At 40.6% G+C, this 19,275-nt stretch overlaps 1 protein-coding gene and 1 long non-coding RNA gene across 2 annotated transcripts in view; both read right to left on the bottom strand.

The window, feature by feature from the left end:
• LOC308077450 overlaps positions 1-19,275 on the bottom strand; it is a 97,448-nt gene that overhangs the window by 2,325 nt on the left and 75,848 nt on the right. The gene's annotated exons all lie outside the window — the stretch shown is intronic.
• Positions 54-18,103, bottom strand: acbd5a (acyl-CoA binding domain containing 5a). Its single transcript, XM_080417258.1, has 13 exons — positions 17,969-18,103; positions 16,759-16,895; positions 15,047-15,167; positions 13,450-13,522; positions 12,657-12,774; positions 11,625-11,879; positions 10,410-10,607; positions 7,194-7,288; positions 5,245-5,464; positions 3,799-4,019; positions 1,967-2,026; positions 1,258-1,367; positions 54-773 (listed from the first exon to the last, which is right to left on the bottom strand). Exons 2-13 carry the CDS (start codon positions 16,850-16,852, stop codon positions 761-763), a joined length of 1,578 nt encoding a protein of 525 aa, XP_080273384.1. The 5' UTR covers positions 16,853-16,895; positions 17,969-18,103; the 3' UTR covers positions 54-760.

Genomic DNA, 19,275 nt, shown 5'->3' with positions numbered 1-19,275 from the left:
TTGCGAGGCGTTGCGAGCTTGTAGATCGGCTATTTTTACATTTTCTGCCTCTAATATTTGCCAAATTTGGCCTATGTTTAATTACAATTTTTAGAGGTGTTAAAAAGGTCTTAAAAGTCCTTGAACGGTCACTTTAGAAATGTGCAGATACCCTGTATACACTTATACTGTATGTTGGTTTGTTTACTGTTGAGTTGAGGAAACAATGTTGCACATTAAGCTCATCATCTGGGGACCCCCTCCAAAATCTTTTGGAACCCCGGGGGTCCCGACCCACAGGTTGAGAACCACTGCCTTTTAGGACACACAAAAAAAACAACGAAAAAAAAAAAAGAAGCTAATACAGTAGAATAATGATGAAAAGCCTGTATTGTTATAGAGGCTATAATAATGCCATATACATTCATATTTTGTCTTTGATTACACAGCTAGTTCCCACAGACTTGTGTTGTGAGCCATCTTCCATTAGTGCCATCTTTTATAGTGCAAAAAGCTAGTTATTGAGTTGTGGGTGAATGGGGATGAAAGCCTAGTTTATACTTCAGCGTACCGTAGCGTACGTACAGTACAACCATGCCGCTCGCCGAAAACGTGTGTTTTTTTCGGTTGAAAACCTGCCACTTGCGGCTAGGAGTTAGTTGTATACATTAGGCTTATAGGAGGAGATTGGAGAAGAAGGTAAAGCTGTTTGTTTAGCTACCAGACCAAAGACATTTCTTCTTCTAGGTGGTTCTATGCCATCATGGTGTCCATCTGTCCTTCAGTTAATTCGTCTAGAAAGAGGATGCAAGAGCACATTTAATACAATTATAAACACCTTTTGCGTAGGCGTGCAAAAGGACTTTTTCTTCTAAACACATTACATAAAAATGCCGTATTTCAGTTATATATCGTTGCTTATCTCCATATTTTAGTTTTTTTTTCTGGTAAATGAATGCCCTACTTCGTCATACTACGGTGTCACCCAAAAGCCAAAAGTAGCAAGTACAAGCTCACAACGCGTCGCATCGCGACGCGTTGTGAGCTTGTAGATCTGCTATTTTCAAATATTTTTGTACTTTTACTTTTGGTACTGTAAGTACATTTTGATGCCAATACTTTTGTACTATATTATTATATTGCAGTATTGGTACTTTCACTTAAGTACAGAATTTGAGTACTTTTTCCACCACTGCATTTCGGTTACCTTGATTGGTAGGGTGAATTATGGAATCTCAAATCTTACTGAGGCTTATTATTTGTATGTGTAATTATTACCTTTTCCTCCTCTGAAGGATGAGACGTAGAAGCCACTGCACCACAAAGGGCCAAACGACAGCGAAGGCCACAGTGCTGGGAGAAACATCGAAAGGCCACCAGCGAGGTTTCTGGGTAATAGAATAACGCTCATTAGTACCATAGTGGGGGACATTAAAACACACTGTGTGCCTTATAATCTATACAGTAGATTTACTGAGTCAAATAAGGATTTAATCAATCACTGCAGTGCCTGCTCATGGTTGATTTAAAGCTGCACTATGTAACTTTCCTCTTCTACCCTGGATTTGAACCCGGTTTTCTGCACAAGAGCTGATTTTGTTTTACCATTGAGCTAATAGAGGCTCTATTGGCTCAATGGTTATTATTAGCCTGCTTGCTCAGGCGATAAATTGAATCTTGACCATCAGGTCAGAATTCGTGTCAGATCATGTGTCTAGGTGAGACATGACCTTTGACACCATCTAAATGTCTCAATAGAAGAGCAGGGAGACAAAATACAACCACCCCAATTGTATACGTTATATTGTATTAACATGTTCTACCATACAGATTTGACAACAATACATTTTATTCATTAAAAAAAAGGTTTAAGTCAGATCTGGCTTTGGTTAAACAACACAAAGGGCAGTGTCAGTCCATGAAGCGGTAAAACCTGCCCCGATAATAAATAATAAAGCAGATGTTGTAAAACATCTGCATACCGTACCTTACTGCTCTTGTTTACTGGACGGGGAGAGTAGGTTGGAGACAGAGCCATTGATCTGGCCTGAAGAGAAGTAAGAAATTAAATAAGAATTAAGTAAAAAAAAAAACATGTAGTAAGTTGAACATAGTATTCAAACCTTAAAGGTTCGATGACATTCATTTTCACTTTTTTTTATTTTTTATGTTTTTTTGGGGGTTTTATGACCTCAATTACACCCAAAAAATCTGAACTTTGAACAATCAGTGGATTTTCTGTGGTCTGGGGTTTTCTGAATAATTAGGCTGAAAAGTAATCTGAGCTTGGCCCTTCGGCAGTGAGGTCACAGTCGATTAATCCCGCCCACTCTCCTCCTCGCCCCTCCCCTCCCCTATCCTTTCCTTTGGGGGGGGCGGAGCAGAGGCGATGATTGACAGGCAAAATCCCTCACCAGCGACACCCGCAGGCAAAGATTTATTTTTTCATTGCAGTTGAAAAGGCTTTAGAAATGTGAGACAAAAACACCTACAGTGAATCACTGGAGTGGAATTTTCAGTTAAAACGTTTTGTACACGTTTGAAGGACCAGGACAAAGACTCTGAATGTGGTGTAAACATGAATGTCATGATACCTTTAAGACACGACAAACAAACAAACAGCAAGTACCTTGTGTAAAGTTGAATGTGTGTGTGTGTATGTGTGTGTATGTGTGTGCGTGTGCGTGTGCGTGTGCGTGTGCGTGTGCTCGCGCGCGCGTGCGTGCGTGCGTGTGTGCGTGCGTGTGTGTGTGTGTGCGCGTGCGTGTGTGTGTGTGTGTGTGTGTGTGTGTGTGTGTGTGTGTCTGTGTGTGTGTGTGTGTGTGTGTGTGTGTGTGTGTGTGTGTGTGTGTGTGTGTGTGTGTGTGTGTGTGTGTGTGTGTGTGTGTGTCTGTGTCTGTGTCTATGTAGAAATAGGGCTACATTATATGGTAGAAGCAAGTGGAGAGGCTTGATTCATCAGGCTGGCCCTCAATCTACTGTATGTTTAAAGTTACTGAGTGAAGATGAGGAGTTGGTAATAAGTATGTGTGTTTTTTTAATATAGCCGATATATTTTCTTCATTATAATGTAAAAACATATTAAAAAATGTGTTTGAATAACTTTGGTGACTCATAAAGTAACGAGTAATGCTCATTAATATGTTGCAGGAGATTTGTAGTTTTGCACATGGTACTGTACACTCAATTGCATCAGGTGAAGACAAATAGACAGCTAGAAGACATGATTGCTAATAGCTGGCTATGCATCATTAAAGGCTTTTGAACTTTTCCACAAGAGTGCCTTGGTCTCATCCCTTTTTTTGCCTCAATTCTGTCACCCAGTCGTACCAAAGAGCACCTTGTTGGAGATCTCTACTCTAGCCAAACAGATGCAATCCTTCCTCTCTTTTTTTCTATATTGTGACACTGCATTCAATTAAAATCCTGGCATGCCCTTCATTAATCACTCATCATGTATCTTTTTTTGTCTCTCAAGATTCCTTGTTCAAGTGTTCCATTGGCATTTTGACGTTTCCGTGAGAAGCATTTAACATGTAATTATTACGTCTAATAAATCAAATCAAATCATGTGCATGCCTTGGACTTTCTCATCAACAGAGAATACCTGCTCACCTTAATGGAAACCACAACTATTGAAGCTACCTTGCCAAGCCAAACAAATGGTTTAGCTGGTAGAACTTGATCTCCTTCTGTCCTCAAGTAACACTGTCCTTTGACAAGTAGTTTTTCTATACTGTATGTATTGTTAAGCTTATTTTTCTGTCATTTGGTGTCTTGCATTGCTGTGTACTATTTGAATAAAAAAGAAAATCTGACCTGGGTAGCAGTGAGAGCCTCCAGGGTGTGCAGCCTCTCCAGGACGCTCTGCATGTCCTCCTGCAGTCTGGCCAGAGCCACCACGATCTGCTGGTTCAAACTCCCTCCTCCTGGGGCGCCGCCGCCGCCCGCTCCGCCACAGTGCTCCCCGTCCCCGTCTCCGCTGCCTTGCACGTGGGCCCCCACCGGGGCTCCGGAGCCCTGGCCCGAAGATCTGGAACCTTCAACCACAGACATAATAATGAAATCACTCAAAAGGTTGAGGTTTCCTTCGGAAAAACTGCTACTTAACATTTTTCGTTTCAAAACCATATGTTTTTATACTTAAAGTTATAGTTTTACTGTGTGTGATAGATCACTTCAGCTGGTTTGCACGCAACACATCCCACATATCCATTCCAAAAACAGCCATCTAACTCATGCTGTGACATCACTAAACAGCCACAGCCCTAAACAAAAGTAAGGTTTGCAAACCAGGGCTTAATATGTGCCGGAGCTGGCCGGTGCTCGGCTCCGGGACCTCCAGAAGGTGTTCCGTCACCTCAAATACACATATTTTAGGCAAGTTATTATTAATTCAGCTTTCATATTTCCCCTCAATGTCTCTTCCTGCATGAGGTTCATGAGCAACTAACTAGTGATGGGCATATCGATACTTGTATCGATATATCGATCGGTTGTCTGAGAATCGTTTGGTATCGATACTTAAAAAAAAATATCGATACGTTTTAATGTATTTCCGGTTCCGGTTTACGACAATTGCCGGTTCCGTTTTGGTACTTCCGTTTCCGATGTATGGCCATTTCCGGTTCCGTTTCTGGTACTTCCGTTTCTGGTGTAAGGCCATTTCCGGTACCGTTTCCGGTTTGTTTCTGTTTCCGGTTCCGGTATCGGTATCGGTATCGATTTAGAAAAATTTGCCCCAAAAATATCGGTATCGTATCGACTTGAAGAAATGTGGTATCGGCCCATCACTACAACTAACCATTTACAAATTAAGCACTGTTTGCAACTGGAAAAAAAATATGAACGAGCAGTCAACTTTCCACTGCTGAATTGTCAATTAAAACAAACAAAAACAGATGAATTTATATCTCAAACTTCATCGACTGCACTACCATCCACTCTCCTCTTCTGCATTTTGCACTTTACAGAATACAGTGTCTCACTCGACACCAGTGACTGAAAATATCAAATGCACAACCCTTCAGAAGATATGTAATGACTATTATGTCAGTGATAGCAAATATATGTATTAAAACATATTATTTGATTTGCATTTATTTCAGAATTCAGACGTCACTTTAACAAAGGTCCACTACATTTTGTAAAACGTTCAATGTATCCACCTCCCCAAAAGACAGACAGACAGACAGACAGACAGACAGACAGACAGACAGACAGACAGACAGACAGACAGACAGACAGACAGGCCCTGTGCCTTACCCCTTCCTCTCCTGACCAAGGAGCTGTCTGCAGCGCTCTGCCTCTGAGAGATCACTCCTCCATCCTCTCCTCCGTCCTCTCCTCCACACTGGATGCCCTCCAGGGGGCTGGGGGAGGAGGGGTCCTCCTCCTCGGGGACCCTGTGTGGGGCGTGAGGCTCCTCGGTCACGTGGTTCTCCTCTTCCTCCAGGTCATCAATGGACTGGTGGTTCTCTGAGCTCTGGAGGGAGGAGGAGGAGGACACTCAGGCTCATGTTATACATTTCACATGGAGAGAATGAAATGGAGGTTTAGATTTTCACAGAGTGCACACCAAGCTCAGTGGCCTTGTGGTTAGAGTGTCCTCCCTGAGACTAGGAGGTCGGGGTTCGATCCCCCGCTCGGGTCATACCAAAGGCTATAAAAATGGAACCCAATGCCTCCCTACATGGCACTAAGGATCAAAGGTTGGATGGGGGGGTAAGTCCCTGAGACTTACTAGCGTCATGTCATGTCCAGGGGTGTATTTGTATATCAGGCCACATGCCTCGGCAAGGCTTACTTACTTAAAGGGATATTTCACTTTTAAAAAAACTTCTGGTCATTTTATCGTCTACTCAGGCTTTTGTGAGCCCCCCAGACCGTTTTTAAGTTGCTTGATTTAGTATTTAGATATTTGATATTCATTCTATCAGACACGCCCCCTTCCTATACAAACCCATTATAACTTCAAACTCCATTTTTAACCTGTTAGATTCATCAAAAACACCCGTCCTTGGTTCTGCTGACTCACCCTGCCCTCCTAATACGTGAGGGGGCCGTGTTTTTCCGATTACTTTTTTCCTTAATTTAATTATTATTTTGTATTGTATTTAATGTTTTTCATTTTCCCAAAAAAATATTTGAAATAAATGAAAAAGGTTATCAAAAAAACACGGCCCCCTCACGTATTAGGAGGGCAGGGTGATTCACCAGAACCAAGGACGGGTGTTTTTGATGAATCTAACATTAAACATTAAAAATGGAGTTTGAAGTTATAATGGGTTTGTATAGGAAGGGGGCGTGTCTGATAAAATGAATTACAAATATCCAAATACTAAATCAAGCAACTTAAAAACGGTCTGGGGGGCTCACAAAAGCCTGAGTAGACGATAAAATGACCCAACGTTTTTTTGAAAGTGAAATATCCCTTTAATATATACTACTATCACAAGTCTCTGGAATGGATCTACTCCTCCTTTAACCAATTAAGCCCTATTTTATACTTTGAGCTTGGTATGCGGTCAGGTTTAGGCCTGGCTCAGGGAAGAGGACGCCCATGCATAGTCCATCATGGGCACCGTTGGAGGTGCGACAGGCCTAAGGCCTAGCAGGAAGACCATCCTTCTGTTTGAAATAATGCTTAACCTTTTCGTCATTTAGAATAATCGTTTTTGTCTTTTGTATGTGTGTGCATGTGTGAATGTGTATATTGTATTGGTACTATTATAGTACCAATATATATATTGTACTGTTTGACCCCAGGAAGAATAGTTACTAATGGGGATCTAAAATAAACAATAAATATATGTGCTATTTTTGCTATTCTTGAACATTTTTTTGCTACAATGACATATTCAAAGAGGTTAAAACGAGTGGAGAGTTTTCACACTTCACATATTAGGGCGACCCCAAGTGGCAGCTAGTGGAAACTGTTTGGAAACTCACGCCACTGGTACCAGAGTACAACTGAAGCCCATTGTGTTTAAAATGCTCTGCATTTCATTCCCATGGAGGGGGGCAGCTCTTATGTGATTTAGATGAATGAAAACACTTGCATTTTATGCACAGTGCAGCTTTATGTTGAGTGTTTTTGTACTCCTGCATATACAGGCTACACACAGTGCTCTGTAGTCTGCAGTCTCATAATTGCACTGCTTTCATGATTCTGGTGAGTTGTGTTGAGTTAGTTTAGTGACTAACTAACTAACCTCTTCCTGACCGAACTGGTCCACAGAGTCACAGTACACCTCACTGTCTGAGTCACTGGTCAGATGCTGAGGTCCAGATGCATCTCCATTAGAATCTATGGAGGGAACATAGAAGAACAATGTGAACAAAAACCAACAGATCAACCCATTAATTAAGACCTGAGGCCAATTTTACAAATGGGCGGCAGTGGCTCAGGGGTAGAGTGAACTGGAAACCGCAATGTTCCCAGTTCGATCCCGGGCCGGGAGGCTCCCCCAGAGTTAGTGTTGAAGTGTCCTTGAGCCGGACGCTGAAGCCCTATTTGCTCCCGATGAGCAGGTTGGTGCCTTGCATGGTTTCCTCTGCCTTTGGTGTATGAATGGGTGAATGTAAAGTGCTTTGGATAAAAGCGCTATATAAATGCACCATTTACCAAATGTCTTCTAAACCAGTAGTTCTCAAACTTTTTCCTGTCAAGGACCCCTAAAATGATACACATTTGCCACAGACCCCCATCTGAAAATGTTTTGTGCCAGGGACCCCCAGAAGAGAAGATGTTTGTTAAAAAGATTATTCAAACATTTTTTGAAATTTTCTTTCAAAAATAGCAGATGCAAAAGCTTGCAGCGGCACTAAATGACGTGCTGCTAGCTTGTACAGTATATCTGCTATTATATTGAGAACTACTGTTCTAAACCACTGTTCTAAATCCTAAGACATTTTTGAAAAACATATGTTGCTATAAATATATATATATATATATATATATATATATATATATATATATATATATATATATATATATATATATATATATATATATATATATATATATATATAGCTAAAATCTAAAATGCCACAGATCCTTTCCCAGTTTTAGTGGGTTGTTAAGGCATCTGAATGATCTTCTACGTCCAGTACCTATATTGTAGAATAGAATAGAATAGAATAGAATAAATAATGACTGGGGTGTATTTAGCGCTAACTAAACAGAACCATTCATTTTAACACCGTTAATAAAGCGACGCTGGACCGGACCGGCTTAGTGTTGAAAACAGAGAGTTGCCTCAGCTCTGTGGAATAAAGCTTATAGCAGATTATGTGATCACATGTCCAGGGATATGCAGGAGCAGGCAGCCTAGTGAAGGCCCAGTCCCCAGTCTTCACTAACAGTGTAGGCCCAGTCCCCATGCAGTGCCCACTAACAGTGTAGGCCCAGTCCCCAGTCCTCACTAACAGTGTAGGCCCAGTCCCCAGTCCTCACTAACAGTGTAGGCCCAGTCCCCAGTCCTCACTAACAGTGTAGGCCCAGTCCCCATGCAGTGCCCACTAACAGTGTAGGCCCAGTCCCCAGTCCTCACTAACAGTGTAGGCCCAGTCCCCAGTCCTCACTAACAGTGTAGGCCCAGTCCCCAGTCCTCATTAACAGAGTGGGCCCAGTCCCCAGACCTCACTAACAGTGTGGGCCCAGTCCCCAGACCTCACTAACAGTGTAGGCCCAGTCCCCAGTCCTCATTAACAGAGTGGGCCCAGTCCCCAGACCTCACTAACAGTGTGGGCCCAGTCCCCAGACCTCACTAACAGTGTAGGCCCAGTCCCCAGACCTCACTAACAGTGTAGGCCCAGTCCCCAGACCTCACTAACAGTGTAGGCCCAGTCCCCAGACCTCACTAACAGTGTAGGCCCAGTCCCCAGACCTCACTAACAGTGTAGGCCCAGTCCCCAGACCTCACTAACAGTGTAGGCCCAGTCCCCAGACCCCACTAACAGTGTAGGCCCAGTCCCCAGTCCTCACTAACAGTGTAGGCCCAGTCCCCAGTCCTCACTAACAGTGTAGGCCCAGTCCCCAGACCCCACTAACAGTGTAGGCCCAGTCCCCAGTCCTCACTAACAGTGTAGGCCCAGTCCCCAGTCCTCACTAACAAACTATTCTCAAGTGTTCTCAAGTGTAACTAAGCCGGTGGTGGTCAGGGAGGGGTCCGGGGCCCTTGAGTTCAGTTCCAGGGGGGGTCCCCAGCTAAAATGTGTTAATATAGCATCACAATCATTTTGCCACTTAATCCATTTATACGTTGGCTGTTCAAAAACAGCAGATCTACAAGCTCACAGAGCTTGTACATCTGCAAAAATAAAAAAATTACACAAATCTTCTCTTCTGGGGGTCCCTGGCACAAAACATTTTCAGTCTACAATGATCCCTTTGTTGAGAAATAGATGAATGCACTGAGAACTGCAGGACATGATGACAATGTGATAACTCAATGTCAAAATGCCCCACTTATTGTGTTGCACAACCCTTCCCTTACCAACGTGGTGTTCTTGTGAAACAACCCAGTTGTCTAACCCAGCGGTTCTCAACCAGTGGTCCGGGGTCCTCCTTGAGGGGGTTCCAGGTGGTCCCCAGCTAAATGATGAAGAGTTGGTAACCAAATGGACCCCTTATAGATATTTAACTCTTGAGAGGGTAAAATCAAAACGAAACCAAATGGACTCCTATGTGTCCATTTGGTTTCATTTTACTCTCTCAAGAAAGAGTTAAATTATTGTTAAACATCTGATTTACTTAATTCACGTTTGCCTGTTATCTCTCCTATGGCATTGGTTCTCAAAGTGGGATCCGGGGACCCCCAGGGGTCCTTGAGGGAGTTCCAAGGGGTCCCCAGCTAAATGATAGATAGTTAGTAACCAAATTGACCCTTATGGGTCTGTAACTCTGAGAGTGTACAAATGGAACCAAATGGACAAATGGAACCAAATGGACGCTAACGGGTCCATTTGGTTCCATTTGTACACTCTCAGAGTTACATGAACACAGATTTTACAATATAAATTGGGGTCCCAGAGATAGAAATGCCATTAAATGGGGGTCCGTAGCCTAATGAATGTCAAACTGGGGGTCCTTGAAATTAAAATGGTTTAAAATCACTGCTATAGAGCCGTAAAATCTTCTCTTATGGGGGTCCTTGGCAAATCTTTTCAAATGGGGGTCCGCGGGCTAATAAGTGTCAATTTGGGGGTCCTTGACGTGAAAAGGTTTGAGAACCACTGTCCTATGGAACCAACATCAATACAGCATGCATTGTGGACAAAATCTCATCCAACGACAACAAAATATTCTACGTCTTGGGTCTGAGAGTCTAAATCTCATCAAACGGTGGTTCCGCGGCTCAAATGCTGAATAAATAATGGACCTTGTTGTGAAAAGGGTTGAAAACCCACTGGTCTATTTAACCTACCAATGTGGTGTCCGTTGAGCTGAGGCTCTGTGGAGGAGCTCGTCGTGTCCTCCCGGGACTCCTCGCTGTTCAGGGCCGCCTTGGAGTGCGTCGTCGTCCCGTTGGTCATGTGACCTGCCGGCTGCCCATTGGACAGGGGCGTTTTGGACCTCCTGGCCGAACCCTTCTTCTTTGGCAACGAGGCCGATGGTTTCTTTTCTGAAGTAAAAGGACAAAATCCCTTGTTAAGCCATTAAGACCTGAGGCCGATTCTACAAATGTCTTCTAAATCCTAACATTTTTTTTTTTTTTAACTTGTTACTATGTCAATGGTTCTCAAACTTTTTCATGTCAAGGACCCCAAAATGTATATGTATTTGGCCAAGGACCCCCATCTCAAAACATTTTGTTCCAGGGACCCCCAGAAGCAAAGATTTGAGTTACAAATGTTCGCTTGAAGAAATACGTATTCAAAGATTTGCACACATTTTCACAATTTTTCCAAAATAGCGGATCTACAAGCTCATAGCGCGGCACTCAGTGCCGCGCTATGAGCTTGTAGATCTGCTATTTTTGAATAGCCAAGGTGTAAAATAATGCTTTTTAGCTCAAATCAAAAAGTGACACGGATGCGTTCCAGGTCTTAATGGGTTCAAAGCAACACTATGTAACGTTCCTCTTCTAGCCCCGGATTTGAACCCGGTTTCCTGCGCAAGCAATGCTGACATTTGTTTTAACCATTGAGCTAATAGAGCCTGCCTGCTTGCTCAGGGGATAAATTGAATCTTTGTGTCAGATCCTGTGTCTAGGTGAGACATGACCTTTGACACCATCTATATACTTATAGCATACGTGTAAAATATACTTAAAGTAACAAAGGTAAAAGTATTAATGCAGTATGTCCCATTTCACAAGTTCGTCATTGTATAACAATCTTTTGAAAATAGCAGATCTACAAGCTGTGAGCTTGTAGATCGGCTATTTTCAAATAGCCAAAGTATATATAGGGTTGAAATGCATGGGTAATGTATGTTTTGCAATAATAATCGAAATCTACAAAGTAACTAGTAACTTAAGTTTTCAAATAATTGTAGTGGAGTAAAAGTACAATATTTGCCTCTGAGGTGTAATGGAGTAGAGGTAAAAGTATTGAAAATTGGAAATACCTCAAAATTGTACTTAAGTGCAGTGCTCGAGAACATGTACTTAGTTACTTTACACCACTGATTATTTTACCTTTTTTGACCTCTTTTATCACTACTTCCTCTTCTTCATCTTCCTCGTCGTCGTCCTCATCATCTTCCTCCTCCTCCTCCTCCTCCTCCTCCTCTTCCTCTCCCAGCTCGTCCTCCTCCTTGTCGCTGCCGTCCATCATGGGTTGGAGCGTGCTGGGCCTTTGGATGGTGCCCAGGGTGCCGTTCATCTCCATCGTTCTGATGATGCTCTTGGCCATGCTCTTTGAAGCCATCCCTGACATGGTCGTCCCGATCCCTGAACACAATAAAACAAGGACTCGTTGCAAACGTGCAAGATGACCTATATTCAAGAAACTACATCCCCATTAAAATGTAATTATAAAACAATGTTTATATAAGATCCGGATCCGCGGATCCAGTCCGGGTTTTCTTCTTAATAAAAATATTAAAATCAACAGGAAGTTAACATTTTTATTAAAACAATAAACAGTACTGGGTTTTGTGATGTTCTATATTGTCTGAATCAACTTTGTTTGTGTTCGTTTATGTGCTAAAAGAGTGACTTGTTGTACATACAGTGTAAGTCAACAATGGAGCATATTTTTGAGTTATTCATTTCTAATCAATGGAGCAATTGTTTTTGATTTCTTGTCCACCTTTGGAGTTACATCATGGCAAGTAAACTAGACAACCCAAACCTCTAAAGTGGTCTTGCCCTTTAAGAGGTTTTACACATACGCAGGAAAACCAGACAATATTTCCACATTACGATTCATCTAGTAGCATAAACGGGACATCTATAGGTTCACTAAACAGAAGTTTGTCTGCAACACTATACACACAAAGTACACTAAACTACAACACAAGACTAAAATAGACTCATGTAACTACAGCACCAAACAAATGGGAGTTTTACACATCATAAGTACTTGCCTTCAAGTTGCCTAGCAAACTGAGTCAAACGGGCTGAGCATAACGATAGAGGGCAGTTAAAAAGATTAGATTTGTCATTTCAAAACATACAGTAATACGTATGGCATTAGACATACTGTATTGTGTTATGTAATTATACCTGCACTCAGGTCTGATATCTGAGTGATCTTTTTCTTCTCGTCGACGAGCTCGTAAAACGGGCCGAGTATCCGCAGCAGTGCCTCCACTTCCTCTGTGATGGGCATGCCCTCCAGGATCTACACACCACACACACAGTAAGCACAGAGAATGGCATCAATCAACTTACTGTATCTGATGGCAGTGGTGGGAAAAAGTACTCAACATTTTTACTTAAGTAAAAAGTATCAATAATGCAATACTAGAATTAATCTGTTACAAGTAAAAGTCCGGAATTCAAAATGTACTTGAGTAAAAGTACAACAGTATTGCAATCAAAATGTACTTTAAGTACCAAAAGTAAAAGTACTAAAATGTTTGAAAATAGCCGATCTACAAGCTCACAACGTGTCGCATCGCGACACGTTGTGAGCTTGTAGATCGGCTATTTTCAAATAGCCTAGGTATAAAATCAGGTTGAAGTGGTTAATGCATGTGTTACAATATAATAATTTATATGCAAAGTAACTAGTAACTAAAGTTTTCAAATAATTGTAACTAAAGTTTTCAAATAATTGTAGTGGAGCAAAAGTACAATATTTGCCTCTGAGATGTAGTGGAGTAGAAGTAAAAGTACTGAAAATTGGAAATAGTCCAGAAAAGTAAAGATACCTCAAAATTGTACTGAAGTACAGTACTTGAAGTAAATGTACTTAGTTACTGTCCACCACTGTATCTGACGGCCTGTGTAGTAACACTGTAATATGAATAACATGCTGTATGGTGTTAATACTAAGTGACTGAGCAAAGATTACCAGTTTCATTTCATCAACGTAGGCCGCCATCGCTTCTTCCTTTGGCATCTCTCCAAGAGAATTCCATGCATCCCTGCAGAGACATTGAGATTGAACACATGATTATGGAACAAAGTCAAAACTCGTTTTGAACAACAACAACACAGTTTTCAACTGAACTTCCAACAAGCTCTGTCAAAACAAAGGCCATTTCAGGTCACTGTGTAACTTTGTTTAACTGTGTCTGGTGGACCCATTGACCTGCAGACAAACAAGACTTAAAGGGATAGCTCACCCAAAACATTACTTCTTTTCTATCGATTAGTCACCATATGGAGACTTGAATTAATGGATTTTTAAGCCAATAATTTGATGACCAGCGGACCGGTAGGCACCGGTTCCGGTAGGAGACACACCAGAACTGCCGCCGGTCATCAAATTATTGGCTTAGGAATGCGAAGAAAAACAAAAAAATCTCCATGAATTCAATGCTTCATGGAGTGTGTAATTGATAGAAAATACTTTTTTTTTTTGGGTGAACCATCCCATTAAGTTGTAACTCTAGCTACAGTCAGTGACTGATCAGCCTTACACAAACATGATTTGAATAACTGTCTCTATTGCAATGCAAATCACAAATATTCTAGAAGTACAAGAAAAGCAGTCAAGTGGGTTAGAGGTGACACATTCCCTGTTTAATTATTTCATCACTCAAGTCCAGAGAACACTTATCATAGCTTGAGGATTTAACCCTTTAAGACCGGGAACGCATCTGTGCCATTTTAGATTGCTTTTGGCTATTCCTAAATAGCAGATCTACAAGCTCATAGCGCGGCACCAAGTGCAGCGCTATGAGCTTGTAGATCTGCTATTTTTGTTTTGAAAAATCGTGAACATTTGTACAAATCTTTGAATATAAATAGTTTTTTTAAAGCGAACATTTTCAACTCCAATATTTGCTTCTGGGGGGGGGGGGGGCTCTGGAACAAAAATATTTTGGTGGCCAAATACATATAATTTTGGACTCCTTGACATGAAAAAAGTTTGAGAACCACTGATATTATAGCAACATACGTTTTTTCAAAAAAGTGTTAGGAATTAGAAGACATTTGTAGAATCGACAGAAGCAAAGATTTTACTTAAACATTTTCGCTTAAAAAAAATAATATATATATTCAAAGATTTGCACACATTTTCACGATTTTTTCAAAAATAGCAGATCTACAAGCTCATAGTGAGGCACATAGCCAAAGAAAAAAAATGACACAGATGCGTTCCCAGTCTTAAAGGATTTATGGTGAGGCGTGATAACGTTCAATGGCAAACCCAGATGTCATGTATAATTGGTCAGTCAGATCACATGATCAGGAACAGGTACAAGGGTGATCAGATTGTATAGGTCAGGGGTCAGCAACCCTTTTGACATGAAGTGACATGTTTTTATTGTCTTGATAGTCAGTGTGCCATACAGTATCATATCATATCATATCATATCATATCATATCATATCATATCATATCATATCATATCATATCAAAATTGGACTCTGTGTTTTGTTTGTTGACACGTGAGGAGAACAATGATAGACACCAGCCTGTCTATGTGTTTGTATTGTTACCATTTAGCTTTGCCCACGGCGTCCCAGAACCCAGGCCGTGGGATGTTACAGGGCCCTAACGTGGCCTGCTTGTAGAAGCTGTAGAACTTGAGCATCATGTCGTTGGAAGGCTGGAACGAACCTGAAGGGCAGAAAGTTAAATGACAAACATGACCAAACCATATACCATAGAGACTGTGGTTTATTATTATTGTGCATTTGCATTTCTATGATTACTGAAAAGGCCAAATTTCATTGGCCTTTCAGTTGCCATTATTACCAATGATAGGAGTTGTAAATTGTAGTATTGTGAACAGGTTATTATATATTCCTCAATTCTCATCATATTAAAAGGTAGGGTAAATGATATTTTTTGGTTAAAACAAAACGTTTTTTTTTGTTAAAACGTTATAGCAATATATTCTGTATCTGTAATCATTGCTATAGCGTGTTTGTTCAGTAACAGGGGTCTCCCTGTCTCTCTAGCTCTTTAATAAACAGAAAATACATTTCCAGGTACTGTAGGTGACAAAATTTCAGCCAATCAGGAGAGAGTACCCATGTATGAGCTTCATTTGTATTGTGTTCCAGTTCCAATTGTTGTCTGCTCATGTCATTGTGTCATCACTTCCAGACTGAGTTTTCTATCCTGAATTGGATAAAATTGGTATCCGGACCCAAAAATACATTTTCTGTTTAATAAAGAGCTGGAGAGACATGGAGACTCCTGTTACTGAACAAACAAACACTCTATAGCAGGGGTCTTCAACAGGGGGTCCGGGACCCCTAGGGGGTCCCCAGAGCTACTATAGGGGGTCCGCCAAATCTTTGTGTGATAGGATTTAGTTTTTTTTACATTAACCACTTGAACCCTAGAATTCCTTTTTCTGAGGGGAACACAAGCCTCGCGCTGCGAGGCGTTGAGAGCTTGTAGATCGGCTATTTTTGTCAAAGAGGCTATAGGTGTAGAGGGAAAAAAGTGCAGACTAAGTAAAAAAAAACCTTTACATTTTATACAATATAGAGTAGGGGGTCCCTGCTTCATCTCTTTCTCAGCTAGGGGCCTGAAAACGTTGAAGACCCCTGCTCTATAGCAATGAGTGCTATCAGAATATAAAGAGCTGTTTAAAGGCCAGTCCACACCAATGATTTGCGACGCAACTCCTTGCAACATGCACTCGCAACTTGCAACCGTTATCCCCAAATGGCAGTTGCACAGTGTTGTTGCATTGGTGTGGACTGGCCTCAACACTTATTTTGACCAAAGTAAATCACGTACCCTACCTTTAACTGCAATCCAACAGCTATACTGCTTTGTGTGGTATGTGGATTATAAGCCTTAATCACACAAGCTGCTCAGCTTTCCCCCCTATGGGGTAAAGTATCTAAGTACATTTACTCAAGCACTGTACTTCAGTACAATTTTGAGGTACTTTTACTTTACTGGGGTATTTCCAATTTTCAATGCTTTTACTTCTACTCCACTACATCTCAGAGGCAAATATAGTACTTTTACTCCACTACAATTATTTGAAAACGTTATGGTTTAGTTAGGCCTATTAGTTACTTATAGATTTAGATTATTATTACAAAACATACATGAACCACTTCAGCCCTATATATACACTTCGGCTATTTGAAAATAGCAGATCTACAAACTGGGTTAAATGAGGCAAACCACACCCACATTTACTATAGTGGATTATGGCATGCAGACAGACAAGTACACTCACCGTCTGGGGGTAAACTTTTGATGACTTTGACAGCCGCGTCAAACCTCTGCTGTGTCAAACGGTTCTGATCATCCTCCATGCTGACGACCTCCATTATGACACGGGCCACAGTATTAATTTAGAGGGTTATTGTCGACCTGTGGATTAAATACAGTTACTACAATAAGGGAGACAAAACAGCATACTGACTTGGATCTGCATTATGCATTATAACACTGTAATAATAATAAAAGTGCATGCTTGTCAACATCAGTAAATAAGAGAAAATCTAATGTTATAACCAGTGGTGTGAAGTAACTTTTACAATACTGTACAATTTTGAGGTGATTGTACTTTTCTTGAGTAATTCCAACTTCCAATACTTCTACTCCACTACATCTCAGAGGCAAATGTTGTACTTTTACTCCACTACATTTATTTGAAAACTTTAGTTACTAGTTACTTTGTATATTCTGATTACTATTACAAAAAATACATTAACCACTATTTAGCAGAGCTACAAGCTCACAGTGAGCTTGTAGATCTGCTATTTTCAAAAGATTTTATACATTTTAGACATAATGATAACTTGTGAAAGGGGGCATTCTGCATAATGAGTACTTTCTACTTTTGGTACTTTAAATACATTTTTTAAATACATGCCAACACTATTATACTTTTACTCAGGTACATTTTTAATTCCGGACTTTTACTTGTAAACAGAGTACTTCTACATTGCAGTATTGATACTTTTACTTAAGCAAAAACATTTGAGTACTTCTTCCACCACTGCTATTATACACATATGCATGCTTGTCAACATCAGTAAAAAAGAGATAATCTAATTATTACATAATGTTATGTTACACATTATAATAATGTTATAAAGTTGTGATAAGAACTATGCTTTCTTCTCATGAGGAAATCACCAGTTGAGGATCATTATTACACACATAAGTGCATGCTTGTCAACATCAGTAAATAAGAGAAAATCCTATGTTATAACGTTATATGTTATTACACGTTTATAACAATGTCATAACGTTGTAATAACAAACAATGCTGTCTCCCCTACGAGGAAATCACCAGTTGAAGCAAAGGAGGTTATCTGGGACAACAACACTAGTGTGTGCGACATAAATAGATCACTCAATAATGAATGTCATGAAGCTATCTGTGCTAATCAACGTGTTATAACAATAAAGTATAAGATAGACGTAGTTAGACTCACCATGGATCCTCGGCCGGGCCGGTGGGCCTATATGTCTATGATCTGTATGATCAGAAAGAGAAGAGTCCTCCTCTGTGTTGCTCTCGGACGGACGCCATGAAGAACAGACCAATACTGACAGACAGTGGAAGGCTGAACGGCTGGGGGAATTGTAGTTTTGTAATCTGCGTGACCGACTCTGGGGCCTACAAGTCCCACAATGCACCGCTGGAAATGTAAGAAGCAATGGTGCTTTGTGGGAAATGTAGTAGGCTACCCTTAACGTTTTGGTAACTTCGGGACATTTGTGTGGATGTTTCCCCCTCTCACCATAATGATATATATTATATAAACTAACAAAGTGAGGAAAAATACAAAAGGTTACAATATTGACTCAATACAATGTTTCAACGTCACGGTACAATTGGTTGACTCGAGTAACCCGTTGCTGTCAGCCAGCCCAGAAACCTTGTATCTCCTATGTTTTTCATGAATGCCCTAAACCCACTTCGTCATACTATAAAGTGTCACACAAAAGTAGCAAAAATAGCCGATATATGTCTGTTAATTTTTCTATTTTCTACTTATTTATTTATTACCATGTTCTTTTTTTTTGCCCTAGAATGGCTGTGATAGTACATTGACCTCGAATGTTTAAGCATGTTCTAATCATGTAGCCTATACTTCATTACTTAAAAACATTTTCCAAATATAATATTTATTTATTTTACATTTTTTACAAAAACAGGCAATTTAACACGAGGTGCCCACTCTTCCTTGGTGCCCACCTATCCTGTTATCCATACATTTACATGAAATGTATGTAATAACACAGCCATTCTAGGGCTATTCTATGCCATTTATTTATTTCTATAAAAATAAATTAGGCTTATTTATAAATAGGCTAAATGATCACATAATTATCTAATCTGTAAAGTATATCAACAAAAGCTTGTGTGACCAAACAATAACTATTGTATAATTTTCTATTTCCTGTGAAAACTAACAGTTGATTTGGACATTTTGATGTGGTTGGTTGCCATGGTTTTGGACCAACCATGATTTGGTTATTTTTTATACCTCTATGACAGTGGTTCTCAACCAGTGGTCCGGGGACCACCAGTGGTCCTTGAGGGGATACCAGGGGGTCCCCAGCAAAATTAGTTAACATAGCGTCACAATCATTTTTAACCACTTAGCTATAGCTATTCAAAAATAGCAGATCTACAAGCTCATAGCGCGGCACTCGGTGCCGCGCTATGAGCTTGTAGATCTGCTATTTTTTTTTTAAACCTTGAAAAAGTGTGCATATCTTTGAATATTTACAT

This window comes from Gymnoscopelus braueri, assembly GCF_963280865.1.
Source record: "Gymnoscopelus braueri genome assembly, chromosome: 21".
NCBI classification, from domain to species: domain Eukaryota; kingdom Metazoa; phylum Chordata; class Actinopteri; order Myctophiformes; family Myctophidae; genus Gymnoscopelus; species Gymnoscopelus braueri.
Note: the sequence above shows the minus strand (reverse complement) of the source record. Positions and strands in the feature narration are given on the sequence as shown.